General features: G+C 58.0%; 1 protein-coding gene across 21 annotated transcripts in view; it reads right to left on the bottom strand.

The window, feature by feature from the left end:
* Positions 1–1079: 1079 nt before the first annotated feature.
* Positions 1080–16908, bottom strand: part of LLGL2 (LLGL scribble cell polarity complex component 2) — a 51684-nt gene continuing 35855 nt past the window's right edge. For 6 of the 21 annotated variants that reach the window (XM_065531983.1, XM_065531988.1, XM_065531985.1 and 3 more), the window contains 20 exons: positions 13792–13954; positions 13505–13637; positions 13160–13214; positions 12154–12308; positions 7618–7835; positions 7467–7534; positions 7175–7328; positions 6981–7085; positions 6040–6332; positions 5798–5948; positions 5191–5341; positions 4514–4630; positions 4235–4401; positions 2996–3260; positions 2643–2793; positions 2300–2328; positions 2030–2077; positions 1793–1835; positions 1622–1680; positions 1080–1418 (listed from right to left, as the gene is read on the bottom strand). In XM_065531983.1, the coding sequence (XP_065388055.1) occupies positions 1411–1418; positions 1622–1680; positions 1793–1835; positions 2030–2077; positions 2300–2328; positions 2643–2793; positions 2996–3260; positions 4235–4401; positions 4514–4630; positions 5191–5341; positions 5798–5948; positions 6040–6332; positions 6981–7085; positions 7175–7328; positions 7467–7534; positions 7618–7835; positions 12154–12308; positions 13160–13214; positions 13505–13637; positions 13792–13954 (2533 nt within the window). In that variant the 3' untranslated portion in view covers positions 1080–1410. Of the gene's footprint in view, positions 1419–1621; positions 1681–1792; positions 1836–2029; positions 2169–2299; positions 2329–2642; positions 2794–2995; positions 3261–4234; positions 4402–4513; positions 4631–5190; positions 5342–5797; positions 5949–6039; positions 6867–6980; positions 7086–7174; positions 7329–7466; positions 7535–7617; positions 7836–12153; positions 12309–13159; positions 13215–13504; positions 13638–13791; positions 13955–16908 lie in introns of all 21 variants that reach the window. The other 15 variants (XM_074020452.1, XM_015438844.3, XM_074020453.1 and 12 more) reach the window with 12 other exon arrangements.

Raw genomic sequence — 16908 nt, 5'->3', positions numbered from 1 at the left:
ACTCCGTCTCAAAAAAAAAAAAAAACAAAAAAAAAAACAGTATGGAAAGGGACTTAATACAGGTGTCTCATGAGATGTCCCCCATCTCTTTGGCTGGTCTGTCTGCCAGGCACTGTCCCTTCCCTGCTTCTTCCAGCATGGTGTTCCTCTCCCTTTGGGGAAATGCTCCCCCATATTCCTCATAGTTCCCGAGTTGCTCATCTCAGAAGTCTAACAAGGGATGGTCAAGTGGCCATCTCGAGATGGACATGGCCAGATGGAACACCTGGTGCCCAACTCCTCCGGACAGGCCTTTCCTCACTCAGGCAGAGCAGGCGCCTGTCACACCTGGCCCTCACTGGGCCTCCCTAGTCTGGCCTCACTTTCAGCCCTGCCTGCCAGCCACCTTCAGCTCTCCACTGCCTCCCACGGTGAGTGAGTTCCTGGAATGGTGCTGAGCCCTCTTGTCCTCTGTCTGGAAGAGTCTGCCTGCTCTCTGGCAATTCCTGGTTCTCTCGGGTCACTCCCCCGGTGCGTTTCTCACCAGTGTCCACTGAGGACCATGAGCCCCAACTGTGGCAGGAACCACAGTTGTCTCAGACACCAGAGAACCCCACGCACTGGCCATACAGTAGGTGCTCAACGAAGACGAGTCAATAAAGATCCAACCCATGTCCAATCTAAATAACCCAGCCTCTCCCCTGGGGGAGGCCTTTCTCCTTGGGGACCACCTCCCCTTCAGCAGCACCCCACAGTCCTCCCTGGTGTCTGGAGGAAGCCAACAGGTCTGAGATACTGGTGTGCCCTTCTCCTCCTGACAGTAGGGAAAGGCCAGCCAGGGGTGGCCAGGACCCAGGGAAACAAGTAAGGCAGACTCAAGATGGTTCATGCTTGCTATGTGTTCCCAGAGAGGGAAGGCACAGCCGGGCTCAGACACAACTACGCAGTTTGATTCACACGACTCCCAAAGTGGATTCTCCTGATGCCAGCCCAGGCCAGGGCTAGAGCCTCGGGGGACAGGCAGGGTACCAGCTCCCACTTTGTATTCACATGGAAAATTTCTACACAATTGAAATATTAAAGTAGGTGGACCAGTCCACTGAAGAGGTAATAGGTGTTTATTAAAAACTTTTTCACCCAGAGGCAGTTACCATGTATAACTTAAACCCCAGCCCACTACAAAAAGGGATGGGGGCAATAAAAACTGTGCAACATTGACCAAAGGACCCAGACTGACGAGACCCGGAAAGGGCAGCCCCAGGGGCCGGGGCCTCTCCTCTCCCGAGGCCTGGAGCAGCTGCATTGTGGAAGCCGGGGCGCCCCTATCCCCTGGTGTGGCCCTGTGCACCGGCCTCTCCGGCTGGGGCAGGGACCTCCAAAAGGCCATCAGTAGTAGTGTGTGCTCATCGTGCAGCCTGGCCGCTCAGCCACTCACTCTGCTGAAGGACACAGAGGGACAGCTCAGGATCGCCCTGGGCAGGACGGGGTGCCCCAGCCGCCCACACTGAGCCCAGACATGGTGCTTTCCAGGTCATCAGGGCACGTGTACGGCCCTGTGGAATCCAGGGGAGTGGGACCAGGGCTCTTCCTCCCATCCCTTCCCAGCACATCTGGCAACTGCACTCAAGCCCAGAGCCCCCACCTCCGCCATTGCTGAGGCTGCGCCCCATGGCCGCTCGATGTGAATGCCAGTTGAGGCTCCTGCATGGGCAAAGACAGGGGAGTCATGACCTCAGGGGGCCTCCACTCCCAGCGCTCCCGAGCCCCTGGCAGAGCCTCGGGCCCACCCCAGCCAGCCTGGGTGGTGCCTCACCCGCGGTCTCCCTCCAGTGTGCTCTGGATTTCCTTCAGGACTCCTGCAGGCCGGGTGGGAACAGAGGCCCACTGAGGCCCTTGGGGCGGCCAGCCACAGCCTTTCCACCCCCTTTCACCATGGGTGCCGGATGGATCTGTCCCCTGCCTCAGGGTAACGGCCTGCCCAGCCTCCCTTGACCCTGATCCCCCCTTCCCCACCCCTCCTGCCAGCCCCACGCTCTCCCACCCAACTCACTCTCATCACTGAGCAGAGCGCGCTCCATCACCAAGCCGGGCTGCTTCTCTGGAAGGTAGAGGCCGGGTCAGGGAGCCCCGCCTGGGCCCTCCTCGGCCTGGCTCTCTCCTTACTGAGGTCGGGATGTGGAAGCCCAGGGCTGGAAGGAATGCCGTCTCTACTCCCAGCCCAAACACTACCTGCTCACTCAGGACCCCGTCCCTCCCGTCCAGCCCCAGGTCTGGGCTGGGTGTGGCCCAGGTGTGCATGGGCCCAGGAGGCCTGTCTTACCCTCGCCATCACTCTGAGTCCCTGAGTTCCTGTGGGGAGAGAGACAGTGAGGACCAGGGCCTCTGGGCTCCCTGCCCAGCTCTGAGAGCCCTGGTCCCATGAAGAACAAAGTCAATGGTGCAGCCTGCCCTGAGCAGGAGAGCCTGGGAGGTAAACTGAGTCCTGCCCTGGACTGCCAGCTTGCACAGGGGCAAGGGGCACGCGAAGAGGTATAGAGAGCCAGAGCCTGGGAGGGTGGGCTGAGCTTGTGGGGAGGTGTCTCTGGCCAGGCAGCAGTGGGAGCCTCAGGGTATCTCAGAGAGGGCAGGGAGGGGCAGGAGAGGCCTCTGGCCCTTTCACTCACCTGGCTCGGCTCGGCACCTTCTTGGGGCCTGCCCCGTTACCAGGGCGGTGGTTCTTGGTTTCTGCTGAATCCACCAGACACCGGGGCTCCACCAGCCACTTGGTGGAGAGAGAGAAGCGCTCGAACTCCGAGGGTGAGATCAGGTAGAAGCCTGGGGAGTGGGGGCAATGCTAGTGGCCTGGCCTGGTGGCTGCCAAGGCTGCTTCCCAACCTGGGGGAGTAGGGGCTAGCGTTCCCTCGCAGTTCTCCGCTTAAGGCCCATCCAGTCTGGCCATGGCCACAACACCCCTGGCCACCCTTCCCGTCCCTGCAGTGCCTGGGGCCCCCACACCCGCCCAGCCCAGCTCGAACACCTTGGCCATATTTGGTGAAGACGCAGGAGGCGATGCCACTGACGTCCTCCCGGCGGATGCAGCTGTAGCGCACCTGGGGCTTGAGCAGTGGCAGCGACACCACCTGGATGTCACCCAGATTGGTGAGGACTGCCAGGTGGTGCTCCCCATAGTCCTCAGCTCGACGACTGCCGAAGTGGGCCACGCTGACCCGCCTCACCCTTGAGCCCTCCAGGGCCGTCAGCTTCAGCTTCAGCTTGGCACTCACCTTGGGCAGCGTGAACACCTGGGGGTGCGGGGTGGTCGTTCACGCCCATGGCCAAACCAGTTCTCCTGCGAGGTGCTGTAGGTGCTGGGCCCTCCCCTCCCCGCATGCCTCCCGGTGTCCTGGCAAACCCTTGGCTCTCAGATGCACAGACACAGCCTGGGGGGATGCCGAGGTCACCGACTTCCCTGTCTGGAATTTTTTTTTTTTTTGAGACAGAGTCTTGCTCTGTCACCCAGGCTGGAGTGCAGTGGTGTGATCTCGGCTCACTGCAAGCTCCACCTCCCAGGTTCACATCATTCTCCTGCCTCAGCTTCCCAAGTAGCTGGGATTACAGGCGCCCGCTACCACGCCCGGCTAAATTTTTGTATTTTTAGTAGGGATGGGGTTACACCGCGTTAGCCAGGATGGTCTTGATCTCCTGACCTCATGATCTGCCCACCTCGGCCTCCCAAAGTGCTGGGATTACAGGTGGAAGCCACCGTGCCCAGCCTTTTTTTTTTTTTCTGAGATAGAGTCTTGCTCTGTTGCCCAGGCTCAAGTACAGCAGCGTGATCTCGCCTTACTGCAACCTCCGCCTCAAGTAATTCTCCTGCCTCAGTCTCCCGAGTAGAGCTGGGATTACAGGCGGCCGCCACCACGCCGGGCTACATTTTTTTGTATTTTTAGTAGAGTTGGGGTTTCACCATGTTGGTCAGGCTGGTCTTGAACTCCTGACCTTGTGATCTGGCCTCCCAACGTGACTTGGCCTCCCAAAGTGCTGGGATTATAGGCATGAGCCTGGCCCCCCATCTGGATTTTATCCCTTCCACAGACATAAGTCCTGCCTCAGTGTCCTCACATGAGACTCCCCCCTCCCTTATTTCCTGTGCTTCTGCAGCCCCTCAGATACCAATGCAAACAAGGTGAGTCCCAGCCATCGTTTGTGCCCAAGGTCCGAGCCTCCTGGATGTCCCGGGGAGTCCCAGGGAGACCCGCCGCTGCCCGTGTGGCACCTTGAACTGCTCCTCTGACACAACGAGCAGCTGGTGGCTTCCCTGCATGTCAGGGCTCTTCGACAGATCATGGGCCACTTCGAGGGGCTCGGGAAGGGGTACGCTGTGTCCGTCGAGCACCAGGATGCCCACCACCGGCGCCCGGTGCATCAGCTGGATCTCCTTGGCTACGGGGAGGAGGTGGGTAGTGGGACTGTGGGGGGTGGTGGGGCTGGAGCCACTCCCTGGTCCTAGCCCAGGCAGCCCGAGCACCCCCTGCTCTCCCTGCCCAGCACTCACCCTGCTCTGCCCGCACGGGCTCATCCATTCTCCGCTCAGCGGGGGGCACACGCAGGGAGAAGGCATAGATGGTGCCCCCGTTGGTGCCAGCCCACAGCGAGGGGCAGTGGCGGGAGCCTGCCGAGAAGCCATGTGTGGGTGTCTGACCCTTGGCGTGGGAGTCGGGTGGAGCTGGGCAACCAGGGCTTACTCCCAGGTTTTCCCTCCTGGGAGAGGCTGGAAGGCTCTCTGACAACCACACAGGCCGCAACATAGAAGACCCCAGTCCCAGGTCAGCTCAGCCCTTGCTGCAATACAGCAGGGAGAAGCAGCCAGGGAGACACACGTTCTCTGGAGGCCAGTAGGCTCTGCCATCCCCGATCGTCACAGCTGCTCTAGGAGGAAGCTATCACTCCCTCATTTTACAGAGGGGCAAGCTGAGGCCCCGAAAGGCCAAGTGACGGGTCGGAAGCCATGCTTCTAAAGGGTGCTACAGCCTGGATATAAAGCCAAGGCAAGCTGACTTGGAGGCCCAGGCAGGGGAGGGGAGGAAGCAGGCAGGGGCTGCAGTCTGCCCCTGCTCACAAGGGGAAACCCTCTTAGGTCCTACCAGCCAGGCAGGCAGCAGCCCCCGGCATGCCCCCAGGTCAGGGGGTATCTACTGCCCCCCACCCCTCAATCCCGGGCTGGTCACTCACTGTCCCTCAGGTAGGTGTCAGCAAAGTACAGGGTCCGGACGAAGCCTGTGAAGGAGTCCTCTGCCGAGCGAGCCTCGATCTTGCGCTGCACAGGTGCCAGCTCCATGTTCTGGAGGCCTGGCCGCTCAGTCTTGGCGCTCCCCTCCTGCACCTGCAAGGGGTGGGCCAGCCTGAGGGTCAGCTGTGGCCTCCCCTCCCCAGGGACAGTGCTTTGCTCAGTGCCGATCCTTGCATCAGAAGGCTGGCCATGCCAGCCACCTGCCAGGTCTGTGTCTAGGAGGACCCTTGTCCAAGTGGGAGGTGCCCTTGGGGGAGACTACCTGGGTCCCCAGCATGTTGTAGAGAGAAAAAGGAAATCATTGACATTTACTGGGGATTAGTTCTAGGGTAAGCATTATAGTTACTGCCTTTCTGCTCAGGAAGCTGAGGCACAGAGAAGCAGCGTGACCTGTCTGAGGTCGCACATGGCGGCAAACCCATGTGACCTGGACCCTGAGTCTTGTTTGTAGCCCGTCATGCCTGGGGAGCAGGGGCCGTGTGACCCCTGCTGGCTGCTCTGAGCTGAACCTGGGTGGGTGGCCGGCCGCCACCTCCCCTCGGGCCTTACCTCTCCTGGGGTGCCAGCCGGGCGCCGCTTCCGGCTGGACACCCGGCTCCGACGCATCCGGCGGAATGACTGACGCAAGGACTTCTTGAGGGACTTGACGCGGGACAATGGGCCCTCCAAGGCCAGCTGGTCACTGGGGTGCAGCGTGCACCTTGGGGGGATGGCAGGCTGTCAGTGCTGCTAGGTCCTGGGGGTCCTCGCGGGCCCCACTCCCAGCCCCCGGCCCCAGCTGCCCTGCTCACTTAACAAAGACCTGCCGCCGCTGCTGGTGGTCAAAGAGGCCAAAGCCATGGCTGGTGCCAAAGGCCACGAGCCGCCACTCAGAGTGCAGGGCCAAGGAGGTGACCACAGCCGGGGGCTGGCACTGCACCAACACGAAGGGCTGAAAGCCAGGCTCAAAGCGCACAGGCCCTGAGCGGGCTGCCAGGCGCTCGTGCCCCTTCCAGCGGTAGCCCTCTTGGTCTTGCAGCAGGTCGGCCTCCACCTGCTCCACAGCCTGCTCTGCTGCCTCATCATTCAGTTCCAGTACCAGCACCTGGGCGGGGTGGCAGGCGGCTCAGCAAGCCCTCAGCAAAGGGACGGCAGGGCCGCAGGACGCTACTAGTGGGGACAGCAAAGGAGCTGAACCCAGGCCAAGGCCCAAGGCTCAAGCAGGGATAGGCCTCCGTCCAACCTCAGCTCTTAATTATTTTTTATTTATTTATTTTTTTGAGACGAGTCTTGCTCTGTTGCCCAGGCTGGAGCGCGGTGGCACGATCTTGGCTCACTGCAACCTCTGCCTCCTGGGTTCAAGTGATTCTCCTGCCTCAGCCTTCCAGTAGCTGGGACTACAGGCACACACCACCACGCCTGGCTAAGTTTTGTATTTTTAGTAGAGACGAGGTTTCACCATGTTGTCCAGGCTGGTCTCGAACTCCTGACCTCAGGTGATCCGCCTGCCTTGGTCTCCCAAAGTGCTGGGATTATAGGCGTGAGCCACCATGCCCGGCCCACCCTTAATTCTGATTTCTGGAGAAGAAACAACCGTCCCAAGGACCTCCCGCCAAGGGGATCAAGCCACCTCCGTCCGCTGGAAGAGCACAGGACACAGAATGTGCGTCAGGCAGGTGGCTGGCTCCTGTCCCTGCGGGTCCCCGTCATCCACCACTCCTCCCCAGCTCCCCTCCCCGGCCCAGCCTGCTACCTGCCCTGCCGTGCCTGCCACAGCCAGGTAGCCACTGTACTTGCAGAGGAAGATCTTCTGGATGCCCAGCCGGGGGTCATCACTGTAGGGGTCAAAGGAGCCCACCTGGAGAAGGGGAGGGGCCCTCTGAGCGGCCATGGGGGCTGGACCCAGCTGGCCTCTGCCCTTCCTGGGTCCCAGGCTCCTGGGCTCACCTTGCGGAGTGGGGGCCACTCGTCCTCGCCCTGGGCACTGAGGTTCTCGTTGGGGTCCGTGTCGGTGAGGAACACGCGCACCGTGCTGAGTTTGTACAGCAGCCGCAAGCAGACACCTGAGGCATCCCAGAACCGCACCGTGCCATCCTCGTGCCTGTGGGCAGAGCCCATCTGCCGGGCATGAGAGGGACGCCAACCTGGGCGCCCAGGAGCTGGCTCGTCCACCTTAGGGCTCTGCTCCCACCCCACACATCCTCCTGGGGAGAGGAAGGGTAGCATCGAAGTCCCCTACCCTGTGAGCAGCAGATCCCTCTGGGGTGGGGCTGGGGTCAGGCTGGTGCCACCGTCAATTGGCCACTCCTAGAGAAAGAGACCAAGAAGTCTGTGGGAGAGTTTGTCTTGGGGTGGGGCTTGGCGTGGGGCTGGGCCAGGGCCGGACCTACCATGGTGGAGAAGTGCGCATTCTGCTGGCTGCCGGCGGCAATGATCCGCTCCCACAGCTTCAGGGGGATGTTGGAGACGTGGTGGGAGCAGGTGATGGCGGAACAGTGCAGGGAAGCCAGGTAGGGCAGCTGGACCGGTGGCCAGCCTGCTGTCTGCAGGTCAATCACCACCAGCTCCTCCTCAGCCAGCACCACCAGGGCATAGGGGTCGTCAAAGGCTGGGGTACAGGCCAAGGATCAGGGGCTGGGGCCAGGAGGAAGCAGCCCAGCCCTGTGGAATCAGAAGCTCCAGGGTTAGAGCCAGGGCATCTGCAGATCCAGAAAGCCCTGTTCTTGGCTGCTTGAGCAAAGCCTTTCCACCTCCAGGAGGGCAGCAGGTGTGGGCAGCAGCCCTGGCTCTGTGTGCAAAGCTGCTGAGAGCTACCTGGCACAGGGCTCCTGGAGGGGATACACCTGGTTGGAAGGCAGGGTCCCAACCAGGATAGGCACCCCAGAGGCAAGGAGCTGTGCCTGCCAACCCTCTTCCCTGGTTCCTCCTCTATGGGACCTGCCCTCCCTGCTCAGATGCGCCTGCCAAGCCTCCCCACAGGCAGCGGCAAGCGTGGTCTTCAGCACACCAGTTGCTAGGGGTGGCATTTTCTTTACTGCACACAATCACCTCACCTCACTCAGGCCTGGCCCCAGCTAGTGTCCAATAAACGTGCACTGGACGATGAAACCATTTTTTTTTTTTTTTCCTTTTCTTGAGACAGGGTCTCACACTCTGTTGCCCAGGCTAGAGTATAGTGGTGTGATCTTGGCTCATTGCAACCTCCACCTCCTGGTTCAAGCGATCCTCCTGCCTCAGGCTCCCAAGCAGCTGGGATTACAGGTGTGAGTCACGATACCCAGCTAACTTTTGTAATTTTGGCAGCGACCGGGTTTCGCCACGTCGCTCAGGCTGGTGTTGAACTCCTGGGCTCAAGTGATCTGCCCACCTCGGCCTCCCAAAATGCTGGGATTACAGGCATGAGCCACCATGCCCAGGCGTTTTTTTTTTGTTTGTTTGTTTGTTTTCTCTCTTTTTTTTTTTTGAGATGGAGTCTTGCTCTGTCGCCCAGGCTGGAGTGCAGTGGTGTGATCTCGGCTCACTGCAACCTCTGCCTCCAGGGTTCAAGCGATTCTCCTGCCTCAGCCTCCTGAGTAGCTGGGATTACAGGCGCCCACCACCACGCCTGGCTAAGTTTTATGTTTTTCTTTTTTATTTTTTCTGAGATGGAGTTTCACTCTTGTTGCCCAGGCTGGAGTGCAATGGCCTGATCTTGGCTCACCACAACCTCTGCCTCCCAGGTTCAAGTGATTCTCCTGCCTCAGCCTCTCGAGTAGCTGGGATTACAGGCACGTGCCACCAACGCCTGGCTAATTTTGTATTTTTAGTAGAGACAGGGTTTCACCACGTTGGCCAGGCTGGTCTCGAACCTCTAACCTCAGGTGATCTGCACTCTTCAGCCTCGCAAAGTGCTAGGATTACAGCTGAGCCACTGCCCCTGGCTGACGCTGCCTCTTTGAAGCGCTTGTCCTCCCTGCTCCTCTGGGGTCTGCTGCCCGCTGGCTGCTCCCAGGTGTTCTTGGCCAGATCCCTACCAAACTCCATGCCTCCAAGGCTTGAGGGTGCCCGGGCTCAGCTTTCCCATGCCTTCTCTTCTGTCTTCCTCACCACCTGGGCAGCCTCCTCAGGGCCCCTGGTTTCACATCTCTCTCTTTTTTTTTTCTTTTCTTTTTTTTTTTTTTGTTGAGACGGAGTCTCGCTCTGTCGCCCAGGCTGGAGTGCAGTGGCGTGAGCTCGGCTCACTGCAAGCTCCGCCTCCCGGGTTCACGCCATTCTCCTGCCTCAGCCTCCCGAGTAGCTGGGACTACAGGTGCCTGCCACCTCGCCCGGCTAGTTTTTTTTTTTTTTTTTTTGTATTTTTAGTAGACACAGGGTTTCACTGTGTTAGCCAGGATGGTCTTGATCTCCTGACCTCGTGATCCACCCGTCTCGGCCTCCCAAAGTGCTGGGATTATAGGCGTGAGCCACTGCGCCTGGCCTCTTTTTCTTTATACTTCAAAATCATTGAGCAGCCTTCACACGTCTCTGCACGGATGACTCCAAATGGACACCTTCCCGATCTCTCCTCTGAACTCCAGACCCATAAGCCCCAGCTGTGTACTCGGCATCTCCCTTATGGGTCTGGAGATCAGAGGAGAGATTAAGTCCTCAGATTTGATTCCCGCCCAGCTGAGCTTACCGCACCCTCTTGCCACTACCTTCTCCAGGATTCCTGGTGCTCCCAGTAAACCCTCATGTCATCCTTGACTGATCTCTCCTCCCCTCTCTCACCTCTCCCTAGACAAGGAGCCAACAAATTACAGCCCGAGGGCCAAATCTGGCCTCCTGCTTCTTCCTGTCAATACGGCTGTCCTGGAACACAGATACACCCCTTGTGTTGTCTGTGGCTGCACGTGCTCTGCAATGGCATTAGGCTGAGTAGCTGCGGTGAAGAAAGCCACCCAGCACTTTATAGCAACAGTCTGTGAGCCCTGACCCGGCCCCTCGGTCAATGCTGAATGTTAGAAAAGACAATGTAACCCCAGCCACCTTCTGTCAGCCCCATGGCCGGCACCGCAGCCCAAGCCGAGGTCACCTCTCCCTCGGCTCTCACGGGGCTCCCGTCTTTGCTCCACTCTGTTCCCCACATGGCAGCCAGACAGATCCTTTGGAGCAGAGGCTAGATCATGGCACCCCTGCTCAGGGCCCTCATCTCCCTAAAATCCTAAGTCCTTACCGTGCCTCCACGGCTCTATACGATCTGGCGCTGGCCACATCTGGACCCGTACAGGGGCCATTCTGCCCTCTCTTTGCCCCTACCTCACTGGAGCAAGCCAAGAGCCCTCCCAGCTCAGTCTGCACCCCATGTCCCTACGGGGCAAGCCCTCTCTCAGACTGTTCCTGTGTCTGCGCAAATATGTCCCCTTATCAGGGACGCCTTGCTAACCCTCGTCTAAACCAGCACTGCTGTCCTCTGCCTGGCTTTTTTCTTACCTCTGATGTTATTTGGCAACCTGCTCACTCTGTCCACATACTCAGATCTGTGTTCCATGGGAACAGGGGCCCTCTCTGTTTCTAGAACAGGGCCTGGCATGTAGCAGTTGCTCATTAAACAGGAAAGCCTACCAGGGCCAGCTGGGTCACAACCCGGCACGGCAGAACCATCACGGGAGAGCCTCAGGGTGCCCATGTATCATCTGAGGGAAGCACCACTCATCAGGCACCCATCTCCTGGCCTGCCGGACTGCGGGGAGTTGGGGACACAGAGGGACAACTGCAGGAAGGTGGCCTGTCCTAGAAAGCCCCAGCAGTCTCGAATTTGTAGCTCAGCAAGTTTCTCCCGTCCCTTCCTGACCTTTCCGCTGGGAATCAGGTAACTCAGCCCGGGGAGTGTGGCCACCACAGCCCAAGAGGCCCTGCTCTGTGCCAACATGGCCCAAATGCTGTGGAAAGAGCAGAGCTGGGCCTTGCTCTCAGCATCCAGGGTGTGAGGAGGGAAGAGAGGCTGAGAAAGAAAGAAAAGCAGGTTTGGGATTCCCCTGAACAGGGTAGAGGCCGTGAGTACACAGACCAGGTGTCCTGAACAGCCCCGCCCCCTCACCTTTCGGCCTCAGGCCCTTTCAGGCCAGCGTCATTAGGAGAGGGCCCTCCCTCCTGGAGAGCTCCTGCAGGCCTCCTCTCCAGGTTTCAACAGCAGCCCTTTCTGGTCTTGCCTGTCACACTATTTACGAGGCTGACTCAGGGCTCTGCCGGTCCTGCTGGAGCTCCAGGAGGCTGCACAGCCACCTTCTGCCCTGCCCAGAAGGCGGGCTTTGCCATCTCTAAGCTAGGACCCTTTTGCCTCAGCGGGGTGGGTGTTAAATCCAACAGTACGGATCAGCTCCCTGTGGGCTAAGTGCCATTACAGTCTGGAAAGGGCAGAGAGCCCGGGGCAGGCAGGAGGTGTGGCTGGGCTGGGTCTCTAGCTGGGGAGGGTGGCAGGGAGGCAGAGAAAGGAGCTGTAGGCCTTGATGACACTTCACCTTGGGGTGCAGTAAGGCTAAGCGACTCAGGACAGTGGTAGGCTTAGGAACACCTGTGCAGAGCCCTTTTTTTTTTTTTTTTGGAGACACGGTCTGGCTATGTCACCCAGGCTGAGTGCAGTGGCATGCTCCTGATGCTCCTGGCTTGCTGCAACCTCCACCTCCAGGGCTCAAGTGATCCTCCCACCTCAGCCTCCTGAGTAGCTGGGACTACAGGTATGTGCCACGACACCTGGCTAATTTTTTTATTTTTTGTAGAGACAAGGGTCTCCCTGTGTTGTCCAGGCTGGACTTGAACTGCTGGGCTCAAGCGATCCTCCCACCTTGGCCTCCCAAAGTGCTGGGGTTACAGGCAGGAGCCACTGCACCTGGCCCTGTCTTTACTGATGGCCCTGCCCCACACCTCCCACACCTAACCCTGGGTACCCACTCCTGAAGCTCTCCTACCGGCTGCAGGGTCCGCCTCTGTGAGGACAGTAAAGTCGATGACACGGGAGGTGAAGTCGAAGGCCGTCTGCTGGCCATCGTGGATCACTGAGATGCAGTGGCGGTCCCCGTAGCTGGCCCGTGGCATGCCGCCCTGGAAGATGGTGAAGGGCAACCTGGCAGGCACAGAGAAGCAGCAGTGGGCTGGGGCTCCTGGCACGGCCTCAACAGCCATAGACCAGCGATCAAAGTGACCACTCAGTCAAGGTCCCCAGGAACAGGGGGGACTGGACCCCATCTCCTTCCAACTGCTACAGCCCAGGAGTACTTGGGGGGTAAGGTGAGGCATCCAGGCTGGTGGCTCTGAGTCTTGGCAGCCACTCCTGCCTCAAGCTGGGTGCTCCCCCCAATTATTTTTTTTTTTGAGACGGAGTCTCGCTCTGTCGCCCAGGCTGGAGTGCAGTGGCCGGATCTCAGCTCACTGCAAGCTCCGCCTCCCAGGTTCACGCCATTCTCCTGCCTCAGCCTCCCGAGTAGCTGGGACTACAGGCGCCCGCCACCTTGCCCGGCTAGTTTTTTGTATTTTTAGTAGAGACGGGGTTTCACCGTGTTAGCCAGGATGGTCTCGATCTCCTGACCTTGTGATCTGCCCGTCTCGGCCTCCCAAAGTGCTGGGATTACAGGCTTGAGCCACCGCGCCCGGCCCTCCCCCCCATTTCTGTTTGAACATCATCCAGAGTGATTTTGTCAGAAGAAACAGGGCTGCCACTAAAGAAGTTTGAGACCTGCCGCTCAGCACCGTCTCTCTGGGAAGGTGGAAGGAAGGAGCAGGAATGAACTTGGCAGGAATTGGGCCGCTGAAAGACGTGAATAGCATCTACCCTCTCTCCCCTCCCTGTTGTCCAAGACCCCAACATGGGACCTGAGAGTGTTCACTGGCACCATCTTCCCAGGCAGAGGCCTAAGTGACCTTTCCAGCCCTCTAGGAAGGCTCTGGAAAGGAAAGAAGACCAGCACGGATACCTACCCCTGCCTAGTGGTCAGCCAGAGGATTTTGGTAATCGCTTTGCAAGGAAAGGGACCTGAAAGGAAAGGAATCGGCTTGAACGGATCCTCCAACTCTCAGACAAGTGTCAGTCCCCACAGGCACAGATGCCTCAAGCTCATGCCCACATCCACATGGTAGACCTGTGCTTGGGACTCTTGTTCTGAGAAGTTCCCCCAAAAAACTGGGTGAGGGGAACCCTGCTGTGTGGCTTTGGACAAAGCCTTTACCCTCTCTTGCCCTGGAGTTGGCTTCAGAGTTGAGCATCCTGCACCTGAATCCAGGAGGCACCGGGGGTGGGCCCTGCCCGGCGGGTGAAACACTGACCGTAAGGCACGAGGCTGCGGAGGGGCTCTGGTTGCTGGGCGTCGCTGGACACGGGCCACTGGCAGTAGCTGCCATCGGAGTGACAGCTGACGAGTAGGCGGCCGTCCCGCTGCCACCAGATGTTCTCCAGTTGCTATGGAAGAGGAGGAGAGAGACAGAGGGCAGCACGCTGGACCGAGGCAGCATTCCCATCATCTGCACCCCATGCCTCTGCACAGAGCGTGGATGTGCCACATGGGGCTCTGGGAGAGCAACATGGCGCCCGCCATGTCCTGGGCACTGCCTACCTGGCTGCTGAGGAAGTGGTAGAGCACACGGCTGCCCTGCAGGTCCCAGATGACAACAAGACCTCGGCTGTAGCCGATCAGGATCTGGTTGGGGTCTCGAGGGTGCTCCTGCAGCGCCTCCACCATCTCGAACACCCGCCGGTGGCGGGCCTCCTCTGGCAACCTAGACGAGGGGAGTGCCGTGAGCCTCCGATGCCATCCGCCAGGGAGAATGGCCCCCGGAATGGCACAGCCACAGGGCTCCCTATGCAGAGGTGGCTGCTCCATGTGCCAGCATGGAAATATGGCTAGGGGCTGGGCGCAGTGGATGGCTGAGTGTGGTGGCTTATGCCTGTAATCCCAGCACTTTGGGAGCCCAAGGTGGGCGGATCACTTGAGGTCAGGAGTTCGAGACCAGCCTGGCCAACATGGCAAAACCCTGTCTCTACTAAAAATACAAAAAATTAGCCGGGCGTGGTGGCACATGCCTGTAATCCCAGCTACGCGGAGGTGGAGGCAGGAGAATTGCTTGAACCCAGGAGGCAGAGATCACAGTGAGCCGAGATCACGCCACTGCACTCCAGCCTGGGTGACAGAGTGAGACTCCATTTCAAAAAAAAAAGGAAAGATGGCTAGGACATGTCACCAAGGGGATAGGGGGCAGCATGTAGAACAAGACAGGGACATGGAGACAACCTCCAGTGATGTAAATACAGGCGGTACAACTATAAGGCAAGGCAAGGCAGTGACTTCTGGAAAAGTCAACGTGGGGGCAAGAGGGAGCCTTGACTAGGAAGGGTGCGTGAGGCCCCCGGAGGGCATCAAAGTTCTATTTCTACGTCTGGGGGGATGGCTGTAAGGATGCTCTACAAAAATCTGTTAAACTGTACATTCATATTCAGTGCATTTTTGCAAAAGGGAGTGTTTAATAATAAAGAAGTTTTTTAGCCCCATAAAACAAAACTCTATGAGTTGGCCTGGCCCTGGAGCCTTGACCCCTCCCCCGTCTCCAGGCCTGGAATGCTGACCTGAGGGCTGGAGGTGTTGCAGCCAACAAAAAAACCACAAGGCAGCAGGCACAGGACCAACAGCCAACAGTGAGGCTGTGGGAAGCGGACCCAGCCTGGACCCAAGCCACACTAAACCCAAGCTCTCCACATTATCTATACCTGGCACATCTACTGCTAGCACTGACCTCACTGACATTAGAATCTGAATCGAGAGTGAGAGTTGAAGGGGACTTTAATATTTAATTTTTTTTTTTTGAGATGGAGTCTCGCTCTGTTGCCCAGGCTGGAGTGCAGTGGTGTGACCTCAGCTCACTGCAACCTCCACCTCCCGGGTTCAAGTGATTCTCCTGGTTCAGCCTCCCAAGTATCTGAGATTACAGGCACCCACGACCATGCCAGGCTAATTTTTTGTATTTTTAGTAGAGACGGGATTTCGCGATGTTGGCCAGGCTGGTCTCGAACTCCCGACCTCAGGCGATCCACCCATCTCCGCCTCCCAAAGTGCTGGGATTACAGGCGTGAGCCACTGCACCCGGCCTAATTTTAAAAATTTTTAGAGACAGGATCTCATTCTGTCACTCAGGCTGGAGGGTAGCGACCTGATCATGGCTCACTGCAGCCTCCAACTCCTGGGCTCAAGTGATCCTCTCACCTCCCAAGTAGCTAAGACCACAGGTGTGTGCCACCTTGCCCAATTAATTTTTATTTTTTTGTGGGGAGAGACAGGGTCTTGCTATGTTGCCCAGGCTGGTCTCAAACTCCTGGCCTCAAGCAACCCTCCCATCTCAGTCTCCAAAAGGGCCGAGATTACAAGTGTGAGCAACTGTGCCCATCTAGATATTCTTAATAAATGCAAATAATGCCCTTATACAGATGAAAATTGTTAGACAATTAGAGGGCTTCCAACTTTTTGCCATTAAAAACAGCCCTACAATGATCATTGTTATCCTGTATCTTTTCACAGAGACTTCTCAGAGACAGAGCTGCAAGACTAAAGGGCTGGACGTTTTAAAAACTTAGATGGCCGGGCGCGGTGGCTCACGCCTGTAATCCCAGCACTTTGGGAGGCCGAGACGGGCGGATCACGAGGTCAGGAGATCGAGGCCATCCTGGCTAACACGGTGAAACCCCGTCTCTACTAAAAAATACAAAAAACTAGCCGGGCGAGGTGGCGGGCGCCTGTAGTCCCAGCTACTCGGGAGGCTGAGGCAGGAGAATGGTGTAAACCCGGGAGGCGGAGCTTGCAGTGAGCTGAGATCTGGCCGCTGCACTCCAGCCTGGGCGACAGAGCGAGACTGTCTCAAAAAAAAAAAAAAAAAAAAAACTTAGATAAGTGTAATCAAGTGGATGAGAATGTAAACTGCCAAAAGGGGCCAGGCGCGGTGGCTCACACCTGTAACCCCAATACTTTGGGACGTGGAAGTGGGTGGATCACCTGAGGTCAGGAGTTCGAGAGCAGCCTGGCCAACATGGTGAAATCCCATCTCTACTAAAAATACAAAAACAAGCCGGGCGTGATGGCGTGTGCCTGTAATCCCAGCTACTCGGGAGGCTGAGGCAGGAGAATCATTTGAATCTGGGAAACAGAGGTTGTGATGAGCTGTGATCGTGCCACTGTACTCCAGCCTGGGACAGAGTAAGACTGCCAAAAAAAATGTTTTTTTTTTTTTTAATAAATAAACGAACTGGGCCAGGCGCTGTGGCTCATGCCTGTAATCCCAGCACTTTGGGAGGCTGAGGCAGGCAGATCACCTGAGGTTGGGAGTTTGAGACTAGTCTGACCAACATGGTGAAACCCCGTCTCTACTAAAAATACAAAATTAGCCGGGTGTGGTGGCGCATGCCTGTAATCCCAGCTACTTGGGAGGCTGAGGCAGGAGAATCGCTTGAATCCAGGAAGCAGAGGCTGCAGTGTGCTAAGATCGTGCCACTGCACTCCAGCCTGGGCAACAAGAGTGAAACTCCATCTCAAAAATAAAATAAAACATAATACAAAATAAAATAAACTGGCAGGAGGAGCTCTCAGGGCACATGGGCCCCCCTGCCAACTAGACTCTCACCAGCTAACTACAGGGTGAGGCTAGGCACTGGTGTGGCCACCTGCTGGGGTGCACATCCCATGCCATCC

Source organism: Macaca fascicularis, chromosome 16 (genome assembly GCF_037993035.2).
Source record: "Macaca fascicularis isolate 582-1 chromosome 16, T2T-MFA8v1.1".
Classification (NCBI taxonomy): domain Eukaryota; kingdom Metazoa; phylum Chordata; class Mammalia; order Primates; family Cercopithecidae; genus Macaca; species Macaca fascicularis.
The sequence above is the reverse complement of the archived record's forward strand: the minus strand, read 5'-3'. Positions and strand labels throughout refer to the sequence as shown.